Raw genomic sequence first — 17,652 nt, 5'->3', positions numbered from 1 at the left:
AATGCCTAGTTGCCTATTTCCCGACAGGCCGCGCGCTATTTTGAATAAGTGCGCGGGCAGTTTAAAATACCGAACCAGTACTGAAAGCTAACGCTCGCGTCACCGCAGACATTTTCGCATAAGCGGAAATTGGGTTTTTCGGTAAGTGAGCTGTTTGAGAAGTTTGTTAAACACGAGTTAACTCTGAGTCCGGTTAGTTATCCACCTTTAGTTAGCCGTCTAGCTGCGCGCGAGCTAAACTAGCCGGTGTTTACCAGCTAACTAGCCAAACGTCAGAGTTTACACAGGACTATCACGAGACCAACAACAAATAACGGTTTAATATAACACCTTAAAGACCGTCATGTAGTGAATTATTATTATTATTATTATTATTATTATTATTAAAAGTACAACAGTCGATTTGTTTTACTCCTTTTGTTGTACAAGTATCTGGAAGATTTGTAGAACGAGATTTTTTTTTTTTTTTTAATGGATTAAAAGTACAATAGTCAATATTTTCCATTTCTTTCTAGTGCAAATAATGTGGGAAATTATGTAGAAATGATGAATAATAGTTTATGCCAGTCTCTTAGAAAAAGTGTATTAAAACAAACAGCTTAGAAACCTGCCTTCCGGTCCTGAAAGTTAGTTTGTGTTTGGTTTGGCCTCTTGTCAGTCATTTTATAGCCACGCCCCCGACACATCTTCACACCCTCAGAACTCATTATCAGCAGTTTTATAGAGCGGTAACAGGTGAACTGTGAGTCGAATAAGATGTGCTAAGATGTGCTCGAATAAGATGTAATGACAGTCCTTGCTAATGCTAAGTCTAGTTAGTATGCTAGCTACCCAAGATACGTTTTGGGGGCGGAGCTTTGTGTACTCTGGTGAAGACAGCTGTTGGGTCAATGAGTTAAAATAAATAAATAAATAAAACAATCGTTCAAATCTTATTTAGCTGCACAAATCTTTACCTAATGCACCTGAGAAGCCGGACTTCCGGTCCAGACTGGTAAATTCCGTGGACTTTTAAGATCACAGGACAGGTTTGTTCGTAAACATGATGTAAGTGTTCAGATTCGCGGTGAACTAATACTCACCCTGTGAGCAGTGTGTGTGTGTTTTCAGAAGAAGAATGAAATGTCTAAAAACGGATGATTATGTCCAACGGATCTCGTGCGTAAAGGACACCGTTATTCTTCACGATGAGCTGAAGGTAAGGAGGAAAAAAACCCCGGAGCTTAATAAGGTGTTTAAATAAGAATAAAATGTGTGATGAGTGATTTTTAAACCTGCAGGGATGCACGCTCCTGAAATCCCACAATGCACTGCGGCAGGTTATTGTATTGTTAAGTGTTTGACAGTGTGTGTTTCTGATCCCGGATGTGTCCCTACAGAAACATGTGAAGGGCGGGCTGGGGCCATCGGGCCGGACGGCGTGTGATCGAATCATTCGGGCATGTAACCAGCGTCTCGGAGGAGGGGCTCTAGAGCCGGAGCTCGAGGAGCGTCTGGTGGATCTGGTGGAGCTGGCCACGGAGGGATACGGATCCGTCGCAGAACCCGGAGCACAAGGTTCCTCGCTTTATCTGGAGAAGATCATCTTCCACATCCTCCAGAAGCTGGTCACGCATCGAGCTCGTGCTGCTGCGAGTCGACTCGCGGAGTTCATGTATCTCCGACTGCAGGGCGCATCCTCACAGGTACGGCCGCCGACACGTCCTCAAATTCAAATACGATACGATTACATGGGTAAACATGCCCAAGCTTTCACAAAGTGGGCGTGTCTAAAGCACAGGGCTTTGTTTTTCTCCTGCGTTCTCCACTACTGAGTATAATCCGGCCGTGGCGATTGGCAGTGAGAAAAGGCTGTGTGAGTGTAGCAGGGTGTACCCTGATACAACAGAGTGTACCCCCCCCCCCCCCCCCCCCCCCCCCGAATACATCTTGCTCTGTTATACAGTCTGGTAAATGTCAAAACAAAGAACATGTTATATCGAAAGCCTCGTATCGAACAAAACAAACGTGCAAAACAACCCCAATTCCAAAAAAGTTGGGACGCTGTGTAAATTGTAAATAAAAATGCAATGATTTGCAAATCTCAAACACGTGATATTATGTTCTGTAGATGATGATGTATGACGTGTATCTGATGTTTCTGATTACAGGTTGAAGACTTCGGTGTTCTGGTGCGGAACTGTTTCGCCGTCCTGTGGAATGGATCGAGCGGCGCTCAGGCCTCCAGCCTGTCGCCCAGAGAGAGACTCTGCGGGCAGCTGCAGGCTCTGCGTTTCCGTCTGCTCGAGGAGACGCCCTCCACCTCGTCTAAAGTACCTCTGTTTGTGGAGGAGGCGCTGAGCGAGTTCGAGCGCGCACGTGGAAGCCTGTCTCAGGACGACGCCGCGTTTCTGCTCTCGGAGTTCCAGACACGTTTCCTCGGCGCACACGTGGAGCAGGATCAGGCGCTGACTCCACTCGTGCTGGCTGTGAGGTGTGAGGCGGTGGTGATGGTGTGTAAGCCTCTGTGTAAGAACAGACTATGGGATGAAGCAGCACGGCTGCTGGACGGAGCGCAGGAGTGCGTGCGGAAGCTCGGTGGGGGTTTGTGCCCGGCGTTGGGCGTGGCAAGTCGGGCCGTGCGACTGCATCGAGACCTCGGCACAGGCAGGGAATGCAGCAAGGCCTACACAGACTGCGCTCGCATCCTCAGAGGCCTGCCTGCTGCGCTCTGTGAGGCGGAAAGCCACGCCCTGTTGGAGGCGTGTCAGCTGATTGTCTGGGCGACAGAGGCAGGGCAGACAAAAGGGATGGGTGGAGCTACGCTGTTGGCCAGTTTTTCCTACTGGGAGGAATATCAGGAGTTTCTAATCAAACTTCAACAGGTGAGTCTTTTCTTTCTTTCATTCTTTCATTTTTGCAGGAGGTCTGTGTTCATACCTTTTTGTCTCTGTGTTTCAGAGCTCATTCTCACAGCAGCTGCAGTATTCTCTGTGCTTCAGTCTGTACCAGGGCTTCATCAACACCTACGACAGTTTACACACCTCACAGGTAACATCTGAAAAACAGCATTTGTTCAATGTTTGTTTGTTTGTTTGTTTGTTTGTTTATTTGTGTGTGTGTGTGTGTGTGTGTGTGTGTGTGTGTGTGTGTTTAGGACTCGGTTGTTGAATTTCTGGACCGAATCCTGTTATACTGCCAGGCGACGGCAGGACGCATGATGACTGAACTTCGCAAACTGTCCAACAACAGCTTCTTACTGAAAGCAGGTCAATCACAGCTTTGTGTTTTTAATGCACCGTACATTTGGACCCACGCCCCTTTAAACATTCATCAGACTCACTCATCGTTTTCAATGTTGCTTGTAACTAGCTTTCATTATTTTATTTTCTTTTACTGGCGTGTATGTGTATCAGGATAACGAAAGCCGGATAAAAGCGGTGGATCAGAGAAAAAAATGTATCAGATATCAGATCCTGTCACAAATGGCAGAGATTGCAATTGGATTTAGGAAAGTTTATTTTTTGAGCGGGAAATGCTCACGTATAAAAGACACCCGACTGATTTTGTCTTTTGTTCGGATTAGAGGTGGAGCGATAGTGGATTTTAACGATAAAGCTAAAATAAGTCGGGCGGTACCTACCTACTTACTGATAACCGATTAATCAATCCGTAGTTTTTAAAGCTGATACTGAATGAAACACTCAAAGTAAAATATTGCTGAACTTTTTTACAAAAATAGCAGCACTGACTGCACTGTGGATCTACTGTTTTAAATAAAATATTAATTTTGATATTTGACTATTAATAAGTATTAAAGTAAATCTAAGATATACATCCAAACAGTATCTCTCCAAATAACAAAAAAAATAGAGAGAGATCATAAATGAATCAAACACCTCAAATAACACAACAAAAATTTTCATTTCGCCTCTAGAGGCCGCTCTCGAACTGTATAATGAAAGCGGACCCTTCTCATCCGCTCTGCAACGCAACCGGGAAACACAGTTAATTTATTTTACACAGTTAATTAATCAGCGAAACCAGTCAGTCAGTCGGCCTCTAATTAGGATTGATTTGAATAGATTTATTCTTTATTTACACTGTAAGTGAAAAAGGTTAATTGTGAAACACTTAAAACATTTTAAAGCTTAATGGTTTTTAAAAGGCAGGGGAAAAAATCATATAATAAATATCATAAAATATAATCTAGTGGTATTGTGCCATCTCTGATCATACTGTAATTATTTCCTACATTGTCACTGCTAATTTAATTTTTATTATTACATCCTTACTTTACTATTTTGTTATACTACCTTGTGTTTTTGTTTTATACTTCATACTATAGTGTTTTAAAATGAAATGTGTTTATACACACCAAATAATGTTTATGATGATGATCCGAGTTATACAAGAGCATCATGTGTATATATAAGTGTAATGTAAATGTGATTGTGTGTGTATGTAGTGTGTGTGGTGAACAACGTGGTGTACGAGTTATTTAACAGGAAGCTGTATGAGGGTGCGTACGGGTTGGTGGAGATTATATGCCAGGAGCTGAGTAAAGATTGTCCATCCTGTTTCCCTGTGGACAGAGTGAGTCCTGCCCCTGGGGTAACTATATACACACACACACACACCCCCCACACACTTGTTTTTGCTGATTTCTTGTGTGTATGTGTTCAGGTGAACCGCTGCTTCATGTTAGCAGTGCAGTGCAGTAGGCGAGCGTGTCGGTTGGACAGAGCTCTGGACTGGGTGGTGCGCTGGATACAGGTTTTAGGTTCTCGAGTTCTGGATCATCTTACAGAACCGGTGTCTCTGTGGGTTAAAACCAAGTGTGACGCAGCCCGGGCCGGAGAGGACGACAAGCGCCTCAGGTAACACAACCACACACATTTGTGAATGAAGTGTTCTATGGATTTATTGTTCAGCCCTTCCTGATAATTCCGATCCATCATCTCCTGGTCAGGACCCTGAGGGACGGGCTGGGGGCGGTGCCAGTGGACGAGGAGGTGTGTCTGCGTCTCTTGGAGGAGGAGCTGCGGGTGTATAAGGAGCAGTGCGGAGACACGGCGCAGGAGCGCTATAACACGCTCTGTGACCTCCTGGATATCTGCCACGAGGAAACCACACACACACTCCGGCGTGCCTCTTACCTGTGTGAGATGGCTCAGGTGGTCTGTTACCGGGACTTTAGCGAACAGACCGACTGGTGTGTGTGTACATAAACATCCTCTCTCTCTCTCTCTCTCTCTCTCTCACACACACACACACACACACACACACACACACACACACACACACACACACACACACACGAAAATCTAATAGAGCTGTCCGTCACCACAACTTATTTATATTAGCTTGATTTTTTTCATATTTATTTATTTAGTTATTTATTTAGGATTTTTTTTTTTTATTATTATTTAACATTGTGCGTATTTAACTTCCTGGTTTGGTCGCGATGTTCACGCCGCCTTTTTCTTCTTCAGCTCAGCGGTAGATTTTGCCCATGAGGCTCTGCGCTTGTTGGAGGAGGAGCCAGAGACTGTGGAGAACTCCGATAGGCTGAAGGACGAAAAAGCACATGCTTCTCTCTGGCTCTACATCTGCACACTTGAGGCCAATCTGCAGGAGGTCAGGGACCATACAGGACAGATAACTTCACATTGTTCAGAGAGAATCGACCTTACCTGTAGAGGGAAAAAGTCTAAATTAGAAAGTGCATTCAATCCAACAGGCCCAGCCCCCTTTCCTCAGTGCTGCATGGCCTGTGTTTGCATACTCTAACTTGATAGGCTTGTGCGCTTTATGATGCAATAACTTCCGGATGTACTGCATATGCTCCAATACTAGTTCGGCGCTAAAACGTGCATGTGTGTCTGTCAGGCGGTGGACACGGAGAAGCGTCTACGTGCGGTGCAGGAGGGCAGTAAGACTGCGGCGGACCTCGATCCAGTTCCCACGAATGATCTGGAGTACGAAGACAAGCGGAAGTTCCAGGAGAGCCAGCTGGTGTATGACGGACTGCGCTTCAATCTCTCTGAACACAACAGTGATGGACTTTATATTCATAACAAACTTATAAACTCGTACCGTGGTTCATACAGATGTACACTCCATATGTTATGCAAACCGAATGTGTGTATGTGTGTGTTTAGAGCACATTGAGCCTTTAGAGAAGTGTTTATCACTCTGGGTGACTCTGCTGAAGGATGGCTCTGTACCTGCAGTGAGGGACCCCAAACAAACTGCCTCCTCCATCCTGCTAATGGCTGCCCTTTATACACTCATGGGCAAGGTACACACACGCGCACACACACTATCCTATAAACACCCAGCTCATTCATTCATTTATTGATATTTTCCTGTCCTGTAGCCTCTGCAGGCTCTGGAGTGTTATCAGCTGGCGGCGCCTCTTTCTCGGCTCCTCGGTGATGTCCAGAACAGTGCCACCGCTTCCTTCCACGCTGCTAAACTCCTACTGGATTTGGGCTCTCCGCAGCTCGCTCAGGTCAGCCACACCTCACCACCACCTGTGTGTTTGTAGCTCAGTGATGCGCATCATTTGAAAGGTTTGTGCTGAATTCGCAGTTCATTGTTCCTAAAATTCCAAACACCAAATTTGGCTCACATCATCTTCAGACCAACCTGGGCTACAATGATCAAAAGAATTTCCGAACACTCCGTGCGGTTTGCCCGTAACGCGCCAACAGATCCGATGGCGAAGCTGCCAAACAGGAAGTGAGGCGGTATCTCCGCAACGACCATGCACACTGACACAAATCTTGGTAGGCGTTTCAGGACCACGCCCAAGGCTATGCAACAAATTTATTGAGTCCGCCACCTACAGGTCAAAAGTTACAGTAACATGCTTGAAATGATTCCTTCTAACTGCCGCCTTTTTTTTTTTTTTCCTTTTGTTTTTTGGCTACTCCTCCTTTTTAAAATTTTTCCGATCGTCACCAAATTTGGCTCACATCATCTCAGGACCCGTCTGAGTTATTCAAATCTGTTCTCCCGTAACTTCTCTCTAATCTCCCGTAATCACTCTCGAGTCTCTTTGCATATAGTTTCGGCTCTGCTTTCCAGTGATTGCTTCTACAACAATTGTACCGTGACTGTGAGTGCGGCTCAGAGTCTGGGTGCTTGGCCCTCGAAAGTGCTGCTTGCAGCATTTTATTATTATTATTATTATTATTATTATGATTAGGGCTGCAACTAGCTATTATTTTCATAATCGATTAGTTGGCCGATTAAATTTTTCGATTAATCGGATCGGGAGCAAACTTCGAGTACCTTTTTTTTTTTTTTTTTTTTCCTTTTCTCCATTTATTTAAAATAAAATCAACAAACTGAGTGTTACAAATAGAAACTTAAGACTAAAACTTTACACAACAATTTGTCCAATTATATAAGACTGAAAACAACCCAATACACACACGCACACCAGAATATATATTATTAATTTAGGATGTGGTTTATTCCATGCTTTCTGTACATCCATAAAAAATAATACATAATACTTATATGGATGCACAGAAAGCATGGAATTAAACTACAGTCCTAACAATCCCTGGTTGATTGGTAGAACCGTCCATTCCCCAGGGATTGGTTCAAATACCAGGTTCAATTACATTTTATTATTGGTGTGACGTTTAATTTGACTCTCTGAATTATCCTTTGTTTATTTTATTCATCAATGCGACACTTGAACTTGTCTACCACTCAGGTTTTTGCAAATTATCATTTCATTTGTAAATAAATTTTAAATAAATCCATCAATGAACGATCGTCAGCTCAGCTAACGTGATATTTGTGAATAACCAAATTGATTAATTTTAAAACATCTCATTTGAATATATTTTGATACATTTAACAAAAAATATAGAATATTATTTAAACATTTTTAAAACTTTCCTTCGGACTCCCTGTAATTACACCACTGACCACTAGGGCCCGCAAAATCACTGCACTAGACGGTGGAGTACATAGTGTAAGTGTACAGTACCTCATTTGAGACACAACTTTAGTATTTACTCTCCGAAGCGTGTTTTCGGAACAGAAATAACGTAATGAGGAAACGTACCACACGCAGACCGACTGAACCATAATGAGATTCCTTACAACGATTTTCATAATCGATTATTATCGATTAGTTGTTGCAGCTCATCATTATTATTATTATTATTATTATTATTATTATTATTATAATAAGCCAAGGAACACTTCTAGGTGTTTACTATTAAGTAATATAACTGTACTAGTTGTTCGTGTCTCTCTGTAAGTGTTTATTACAGTATTTCTGAATCATTGCATGATGGTGCTGGGATTATTTTTGTTTTCAGGTGCAGTTGGATCAGGCACAGCAGTGTTTAACTGCAGATACGAGCTCTGAGGGGACGAGCATCCTGTCCGTCTCTAACACACTGCTCAGAGCACAACTCAGCTACGCTTTAGGAGAGGTGACGTGTGTACACACACACACACACACACACTACTTAATTATACGATATATGTGTTCATGATTACATCATTCTGGGGTGTGTGTCAGGTGGAAGCAGGTGTACACAGTCTGTGTGAGGTGTTGAAGGAGACAGCGTTGCATCACTCCAAAAGCTGGTACATGCTCAAAGCTCGAGCTCTGCAGACCGCCAGCGCCTACCTCAGTCTGGACACAGGGACACTGCACACACACCTGCGCCAGACCATCGTCCAGCATGGTACACACACACACTGCACACCTGAAATTTGCTTTTCAGAAGTTTAGCTTTGTAAATGTAGGTCAGGATTACTGTATTAAAGCTGTATTAAACACATTATTATTATTATTATTATTATTATTATTATTTATTTTTGTTGGATGTTTGTTTGCTAACATGTTATTAGCTAATCGTGTGTAATTGGTGTGTGTGTGTGTGTGTGTGTGTGTGTAGGTTTAAAGACTCCAGACACGGCCCAGTATGAAGCTCTGAAGTTGTTGTGCAGTCTGGTGATGATGCTGCTGGGAAACGGCTTTTACGGAGCTCCTGGTCTCAACACGGACACTCGGTTTGTAGACCAAGGTACGAACAAAAAACGCTTCTCCTCCGGAAGATGGACCAGTCGTAGGTTAGCAACCATAACTAAGACCAAGGACTTTTTTCCAACTTCGAATACACTGCTAAACTGTAGCTGTAAAGCCAAGGAGAGATTTACGGGAGATTAAACACTGTGACTGGAGTTTAACTGCAATTGCAAATATAGCTACGAGCTTTAAGTATAAGGGGGCCATGCACTCTCCGGCCTCGTTTCTTAGTAACAGAGAAAGACCGGATGTCAGCGCTTGTTCCTATGGAGGTATACCAAATTTGAGTGCCTCACAAAGTGTTTTCAGTGGCTCAAAGTCGGTTTGGTAACATCGCATTGTGAAACAAAATGAAACGCTGAAACCATTCAGATATTTCACTCGTTCAGAACGGAGGAGATTGACATTGCATTGAAATCTGCATGACCCAAAGATTCAGAGGGAAGTAAGATGATGTTTCTACAACAACGTCTTTGTTATTGTCGCAAACGCGTTTCTAATTTCTTTTTCCTGTTGGTGGTGCTAGAGAGATTGAGGGACGTACAGCTAACATACATGAGTACGTTTTTGTCGTGTGTGTGTAGGGGACAGTGTGGTGTTTAAATGGCTGTTGCTCAGCGAGGTGTTGCTGTGCTCGGAGAGGATGGTGCGCTTGAGGAGCAGCAGTGGAACAGCTCATGAAGCCAAAGCTCAGTGTCTTGAGGCCCTCAAACTTGCCACCAAACTGCACACGCTCAGCCAGTAAGTCCTGATTTACAAAACACACACACTAAGCAAGCTTCCTGAATCATTTCAAAGTCTTAAAATTTATGAGAACATGAGCAAGCTTTGACTCCACATAAGTGTTCAGTTTATGGTGTTCTTGCTTAACTACAAATATTCCCTTCCCCCTCCAGCACCCCCACCCCTCCCACCCCATTACTATGCCTCAATGGTGTGTTCCACTGATATGTGGCATAGCTTTTTGGATCGTATTATGTTTAGTAATTATTTTGTGTGTGTTGTAGCTGTGCCGAGCTGTTGGTGTTGAAGGCTGAGCTGGAGTTGATGAAAGGTGCAGGTGAAGCCAGTGTTTTGGATCTGGAGCAGGTCAGACACTTACTGGATCTTTGCACAGGTAAACAGTGCAGTCTTTTAATCAGCTTCACTTCTGATGTAACTTTCTGACAGTAGCACAGCTGCTAACCAATTCTTTATCGTTCCTATAGTAACAGCAGATTGTGTTTTTTTTGTTTTTTTGGTTTTTTTTGTGGTTCTTTTTTTGTTTTTGTTTTTCTCCCCTCCCCCAGTCTAAAATAAGATTCTTGTTAAATGTTTATGGAAGGTGTCTCCAGTGTCCGAGGTGAAGCTGCGACTAAGTTTTGCGACGTCTTCGAGGCAGAGGAATTTACGCTTCTTTAGAGGTTTCTCGTTAACATGCGTAACAAGTTGCGATTTATTTATTTTATTTATTTTGTTCGTTTTTGTCTCATTAACTGTGACAGAGAGAATAAAGAGAGGCTGGTGAGGGAGCGAGTGTTTATTGCTGCTATAACGCAAGTGGCAACTCGTAAGAGAACCTTTTCCTCAGTAAGTAATGACTGTAGCTGTGTACACGGACGTTTCTCCTGTTACCATTTCAGATTTTGGTCAGCAGCAGCAGCAGAAATCTGAGGTGAAGATAAAACCCCGTAAAGGCCGCCCGGCTGTGAAAGCCTCCGCCCCCGAGCTCCCGGAAGAGGAAGAGGAGGATGTGCGCGGGCTCCTGAGCTCTCGCTCGTTGGGCCGGGACGCTTTAGAGGAGCTGTCCGAGTTAGGCCGGGACGCGTCGCCCCCTCTGAAGCCCAAAAGGCAGCGTATGCTGTCCTGCTTGAGCCACACCGAGAGCTGCTCCTGTCCCTGCTGCGCTGAACCTGGCCTGGCCCGAGTCAGCGTGCTCTGGGCCCTGGCGCAGGCTGACGCCCAGAACGAGACACAGAATTCGCGCAGACTACGCCACATCGCTATACTTCGCTGTCGCAGCATCGGCGCTAAACTCCACGCCCGCCTGGCAGCACTGATGCCCGTCGGATGTTCAGAAAAGCCGTGCGTGATGCAGCCGGAGGTGGTGAGGGTGCAGCTGAGTGCAGTGATGACGCAGCTGTGCCGGGGCGTGGCCGAGACACGGAAGGCTGCCGCTCTGTGGGAGGAGATCGAGGCAGGACTGGAAGCTGTCGAGCCCAGAGGGGCACTGTTACCCGAGCTGGGACCTCTGAAGGCGGCTCTGCTGGGGGCCAAAGCTGTGGCCTGCTGCCTGGCTCTGGCTGGAAAGAAGCAGTGCAGCCCTGACGAGCTCTTCTCCTCCGCGTGGGGCTGGACTCCGGCCAGGGCTCCCAAAAACAAAGCACAGGTCAGAACCAGAGGAAAGAGCTCCAGCGGTGACCGACCTCTTCCAGCTGCAGCACCATCAGCCAAGAACCTCACGGAGAACAAACGGGAGGCGTGCGTAGAACCGGGGAGTAAAAAAAACCGAGAGGTCACTGTCGCTTCCTCAAAGAAAAACAAGAGCTCCGTGCCAAAGATCAGCACCACAAAGCCTGGTGTGGTCTTCAAAACCCCCCGAGCGAGCAGAACCCCCAGGTCCGTCTCTGTCCTGACCCCGGCTAGCACGGCCACTCACCTGAGCGCATTCGACTTCACCAACGAGGTGCCTGATATTACAGTAAGCTCCACCCCTCTTCCTGCAGCCAAGGCCACACCCAGTAGCCGCTGTGGGGTCACGAGGTCAAAGGATGTACCAAAGGGTTCCTTCCAGGTTTTTGAAGATTCCTCACCTCTGCAGGAGAAACCCGTACCTGTTCCAGCTGCTCCGAAACGGACCAAACGCTCGCGCTTTAAGGTCTGAGACGTGATCTTTACACGTGTATAAACATGCACTAGCTGCTGATAAATCCTGTCGGCACCACCACTTTGAGCTTGTCTTAGACCATGTTCTCTCACATCTCCTTTTATATTATTCACCTGTAAAACCTTACTGCTCCTTCATCCCATCCTTCTTCCTTTGTGCCTTCCATCTTTCTTTCTTCCTCTTGCCTTCCATCCTTCCAGGTGGAGTTCAGTGATGAGAGTGACGCTGAGGTGGCTGATGCTGTGGAGACCAAATCAAATGATAAGTGCTCCATCTCCTCTGCACTTGAACCTGCCCCTAAACCCTCCTGTCTGAGCCGAGCTCCGGCGCAGGACCGGCCCAGACGCACCAGAACCACAAAGAAAAGCACCTGCACTAGTGGCGCCTCCTCCGAGGAAGAGATGCAGCAGCGACGGGGACGGCCCAGAAAAGCTCCCGGCGCTGACAGTGCAGAGAAACCAGAGAAGATGAGGATGATCAGAGAGGATGAGGATGGAGACGGTCTGGACATCAGCCTGGAGGAGCTTCAGGGGATCGACTCTGAGATGATGGATGCAGGTGTGTGTGCGTATGTTGTTGATACATAACTCTGGTTTATAGTATAGATGAATCCTGGATATGTGTGTGTGTGTGTGCGTGCGTGCGTGCGTGCAGCTGATGGCCCTGACGCAGACTGTGAGGTGCTGAGGAGAGACCTAGGAGCAGATCTGACCAGAGCGCGTGTGAAGGAGCTCAGGAGTTCAGGACAGGCAGGACTCCCAATACCACACACACACGTCACACCAGGTGAGCTCTCTGTAGACGGGATCCAATCACTCCTCATCTCTTCTTGGCTCCTCCTCCACCACTTTCCAAACCCCTCCCTCTACCCACACCTGTGCTCGCTGCTCGCCCAGTCACTCGGCCTGTCTGATCCCGTCACCACGGCAATGCTGCACGCTCAGTCACTGGGCGTGTCCTCTCGTCACCACATGACTCGTCACCTGGCCAATCGGATTAGGTATGTCCTGTATGAACACTGTGTGTGTGTGTTTGAGTGTTTGTTGTAAACATTCCAAGCTAGTGAACTGTATGTTTGTTAGGAAGCTGAAGAAGTCTAGCGGTGACGTGGCGGAGAGTCTGAGCAGACTGAGCCTGGAGGAATCTTCCAGTCAGACGCAGGCCAAGACTCTGTCTGCTCTGGAGAGCATTTACTCCTTCACCTGCACACAGCCGGCGCAGTTTCCACACACACACAGCCGAGAGTTCACACAGCAGCTCCAACACCTGCCCACAGGTAAAACATCACCGCACCGGAGTCGCCTGGATTAGCTGTGATTAACTCTAACCGTCATCCTCGTCTCGTGCAGGTGTGACCGTGTGTTTGCTCTCTCTCGTGGGGGCGTGTCCTGGTGAGATTGGCAGCACTGTTCTGATCACTCGACTAGAACGTGACTCCGCCCCCATCACCATGCGGATCCCGACTGCACAGACACACGTACTAGCAACGTTTACCTTTCTGCAGTGTTCATTACCGACTTGTGTGTGCGTTTATTTAGTGTGTGTGTGTGTGTGCGTGTGTGTGTGTAGCACTCTATGGCGGTGCTGCTGGAGGAGATGGAGGCGGTGCTGCAGGGACAGAAGAAAGTGAGCGCGGTAGCAGACAAGGCGCAGTGGTGGGAGGGCAGGAAGGCTCTCGACGCTCGTGTGCAGGTTAAAGATTGTGTCTCTCACATAGTACACTCATTAATATGTGCATATTCATTAGTGCTTGTATTACATAAACCGCAAGAGGTGAATCATCTTTTAATCATTAACTTAACTTTTTCTATTTGTTCATTTACACAGTGTTGTTTTGTTGAGCAAGATTCTAATCACTGTGTATGCTCACTACGTAGGGGTAATAAGTGTTTGATCCTACTTACACTATACATGCTGTAATTGAGACACAGCCGTACAGAGAGACTGCTGCAGTAAAACTCTGTTCGAAGTTAAATATCAGTTTTTGGTTTTTTTTTTTGTTTTTGTTTTTTTCTTTTTTTTCCCCTGCCATCAGAAACTTCTTGAAGAGATGGAGGAGGCTTTAGGTGTATGGCGAGCATTGCTCCTCCCCTTGACCTCTGACCCTGAGCTCCCAGCTCAATTGAAACGCCTCCAGTCTTCAGTAAAAGGAAGGAAGATCACAGTGGACATGCTTAAGGTCAGACAGATGCGTGCCGGTGCAGCGGGTCAGGACTCGCCACTAACGATAACGTGGGGGAGGGGTTAAATTAATTAATTAATTACTTATTTAATTAATTAATTAATGTGTGTTTGTTTGGTTTTTTTAAGAGGTAGTTTTGTTCCTGCAGGTGATTCTCTCCGCAGCTCCTCTGCTGTCTCTCTCCGACCTGCAGTCTCTGTCCGAGGGGGCGTGTCTGCAGGATGGAGACTTCCTGAAGCTCCTACAGGAGAGTTTGTGTGAGCTGAGAGGGAGAGAGGAACCTCATGGACACACAGTCCTCGTCTTGGACAAGGTGGACTTCTGCTACAGACGTTTCAGATTCATATACAACTTACTTTAATACGGGAGAAGTATTTAATGTTCACTCTGTTAATAAAAGTGTGTGTGTGTGTGTGTGTGTGTGTGTGTGTGATGGTGCAGTACCTTCAGAAGCTGCCATGGGAGAACATCTCCTGTTTAAAGTCTCGTTCTGTCACTCGTATGCCTTCACTGCACGCGGTACTGGGGCACAGTCATCTCCGAGAGGTAGGTACATGCACGTATTACGCCACCCTACACTGATATATATCATTAATAGGTGAGGTCATGTGACCGGAGTGCTCCCCTTCCAGGTGGATCCAGACTGTGTGCTGTCACATGGTGTTGATCCTCAACGGGTTTATTTTGTTCTGAACCCTGATGGAAACCTGCCTGAGACGGAGAAGCGCTTCAGAGACTGGTTTACTGGGTTAGACACACACACACACACACACACACACACACACACACACACACACACACACACACACACACGTCCATTATATACCCAACTAAATTCATTTCTGGACTTAAAAGTAAGAGCAGTGTCTGGGTGTTTGTACCGTTAGTCTCTGCACTTCATAAACACACAGTACTGTGCAGTTTGTAAAGATGCCTTCAGAAATAATTAAATTAAATGTTTCTGAAAAATACTATAAAGAGCAGTAAAATTAAATGGAACAAAGACAGTATTTGGTGTGATGACCCTTTTGCTTTATTAATAATAATAATAATAATAATAATAATAATAGTAGTAGTAGTAGTAGTAGTAGTAGTAGTAGTAGTATTCTCAGGTACACTTTCTACAGTTTTATGAGGAAATGCGCTGTAAGTGTTGAGTATCTTACAGAACCAGACTTGGTTCTTCTGGAGACTTTGACCGTCGCACTCGCGTCTTATTTTTGCAGCGAAACCCAGCCGCCTTCATTGTGTTTCTTTTGTCTGAAAAGTGTCTTGCATCTTAACACTCTGCTTTCTTTACTGACGTACAGACATTTTTTCTGTAATATTTAAATTTGTTCTGGAAAACTAATGTTTGGGAATCAGAAATGTTTCAGTACTGACTCTACATTGTAGAAGTAAAATAGAGTGCCTAAGACTTTTGCACAGTGCTGTGTGAAGAACTGAAAGGTTAAAGTTCACGGATGAGCACTGAGGTTGGCGTGACGGAGCACGCTGCACACGCCGGACCGAGTTAAACCGTATTACCTTACAGAGTTGTGATGAAGTTTCCTATGCTAGCCCTGACGGTTGCTAGGGTGTTGCTATGATACCATACGATGTCCCAAGTGGTTGTTCGGGTGTTTCCTTTAACCCCACTGTGTTCTATATCATGATCAGGTCAGTAAGTCGTACAGTTTGGTCTGCAGGACCTTCTGAGCAAATATAAACGCACCCCAGCGTCTTCATTCTGGAAAAACGACTCTTTGGAGGTATAATCCCAATCTTCCGTTCCCGTATGAGATCTACGAGTGTGACGAGTTTCAGGCTTCTATGGAATAAATTGCCCTTTGGATGAATTTTCAAACGGAATAATAATAAGTTGAAGAGGATGATGATGATGATGATGATGATGAACAGCATGTCAAGATAACGCAATTATTTCTGCACGATTAGCAAAGAGAAACGATATTACGTACGCCACCCGCTCCTCTGCGCCGTTGCATGTCTGAAGTTGGATATATTTCTGAGGATGTCCTCGTGAACCGCAGCGCTACACTACACCCCAAAATAGTGCACGATAAAGTGAACAAGTTCTAGACATCATGACCTTTTTTATTGTAACCTCTTCCCATTCAGGTACAACTTTACAATGTATACTGTACTCATTCTGATAACCTCATGCTAACGTGTGTGTGTGTGTGTGTGTGTGTGTGTGTGTGTGTGTGTGTGTATCGGTCCTCAGTGAGCGGGCATGGCAGGGTGTGTGTGGAGCTCCTCCTGATCCTGATCAGCTGCAGGAGGCTGTAAATACTAAAGACCTGTACATGTGAGTGAAGTGTCACTGTGCTGCTCTGTAAACAGGAGAACCGGTGTGGGGTTTCTTTCCTTTACTGAACTGATCCGTGTCCTGTGCTTGTACAGTTATGTAGGACACGGAGCCGGAGCACGGTTCCTCGACTCCCAGCGGCTGCTCCGAGGGGACGTTCACGCCGTGGCCCTGCTGTTCGGATGCAGTAGTGCTGCGCTCAGTGTGCAGGGAAACCTCGAGGGAACCGGCATCACCCTCAGCTACCTCACCGCTGGGTGGTAATCTCATATATATACACACACACACACACACACACTAGTGCTGAGTAATATGATGATATAACTATTATCATACATTTTGAAACAATACACTCTTCTTCTCCTCTCTCTCTCTCTCTCTCTCTCTCTCTCTCTCTCTCTCTCTCTCTCTCTCTCCCTCTCCCTCTCCCTCTCCCTCTAGTCCATTAGTGTTGGGGAACCTGTGGGACGTGACGGATCGTGATATCGACCGCTTCACCTCCGCACTCTTACAGTCCTGGCTCTCCGCAGGGTCAGGCTCCTCCCTACTCCAGCACCTGGTCCAATCACGTGACGCCACACACCTCAAGCACATGATCGGCGCCGCACCGGTCGCGTATGGCCTTCCTGTACACCTGCGCTAGCTCAGACCTGCAGCTAGTCTTGTTTTTACACGCATTATGTGACTTGTTTGCAGTGTTGCTGTCGCGTAAACACTAACGTGAAGCATGAGTAGAGTAACACGTGTTGTTTTTACGGCTTAATACGTGATGTGTTTAAGCTTCATCACGCTTTTAGAGATTATTTTAATCTGTGTATTTTGAAGTTTAGTACATTTAATTAAATCTCATTCTGTTTACTATTTTCAATTGCTGTGTACCACACTTGTAACTTATATTAAATTTATGAAATTGTTTTGTTGTGAAGGCTCATTTTTTTTTATTTTTCACATTATATTTAGCTAAATTGAACTAAAGTTGAAAGTTATTTTAGTAAATTCTCACTTTTTCACACCCCTGGCCATTAATATGTTCAAGTTCAAGTGGTTTTATTGTCATTTCAGCCATATACAGCTGGTACAGTACACAGTGAAACGAAACAGCGTTCCTCCAGGACCACGGTGCTACATAAAACAACACACTAACCACATGAGACACAGAACTATATAAGAGCTACATGTTTTCTACATAAAGTGCACGTGCAGACGTGTGCTAACAACAACGTACATTACTACTACAACTGGACAGT

At 45.5% G+C, this 17,652-nt stretch overlaps 1 protein-coding gene across 3 annotated transcripts; it reads left to right on the top strand.

Moving 5' to 3' along the window:
* Positions 1–55: 55 nt before the first annotated feature.
* espl1 (extra spindle pole bodies like 1, separase) lies at positions 56–17,318 on the top strand. Of its 3 annotated transcripts, none has more exons than XM_017479471.2 (31): positions 56–141; positions 1,111–1,198; positions 1,380–1,685; positions 2,151–2,864; positions 2,941–3,030; positions 3,137–3,248; positions 4,448–4,575; positions 4,666–4,859; positions 4,952–5,194; positions 5,475–5,619; positions 5,872–6,037; positions 6,144–6,283; positions 6,362–6,496; positions 8,331–8,447; positions 8,537–8,705; positions 8,919–9,047; positions 9,634–9,790; positions 10,057–10,166; positions 10,672–11,906; positions 12,116–12,473; positions 12,570–12,915; positions 12,998–13,191; positions 13,265–13,392; positions 13,485–13,607; positions 13,951–14,094; positions 14,246–14,410; positions 14,539–14,643; positions 14,730–14,845; positions 16,322–16,405; positions 16,501–16,665; positions 16,847–17,318. In XM_017479471.2, the coding sequence occupies exons 2-31, from the start codon at positions 1,118–1,120 to the stop codon at positions 17,046–17,048; spliced, it is 6,501 nt and encodes a 2,166-aa protein (XP_017334960.1). In that variant the 5' UTR covers positions 56–141; positions 1,111–1,117; the 3' UTR covers positions 17,049–17,318. The 3 variants fall into 3 exon arrangements, with proteins under 3 accessions (XP_017334960.1, XP_017334959.1, XP_053539578.1); XM_017479470.3 differs by having other exon boundaries at positions 58–141; positions 1,094–1,198; XM_053683603.1 differs by lacking the exon at positions 56–141 and adding an exon at positions 789–1,028 and having other exon boundaries at positions 1,094–1,198.
* The last annotated feature ends 334 nt before the right edge of the window (positions 17,319–17,652 follow it).

Source organism: Ictalurus punctatus, chromosome 11, assembly GCF_001660625.3.
Source record: "Ictalurus punctatus breed USDA103 chromosome 11, Coco_2.0, whole genome shotgun sequence".
NCBI classification, from domain to species: Eukaryota; Metazoa; Chordata; class Actinopteri; order Siluriformes; family Ictaluridae; genus Ictalurus; species Ictalurus punctatus.
The sequence above is the reverse complement of the archived record's forward strand: the minus strand, read 5'-3'. Positions and strand labels throughout refer to the sequence as shown.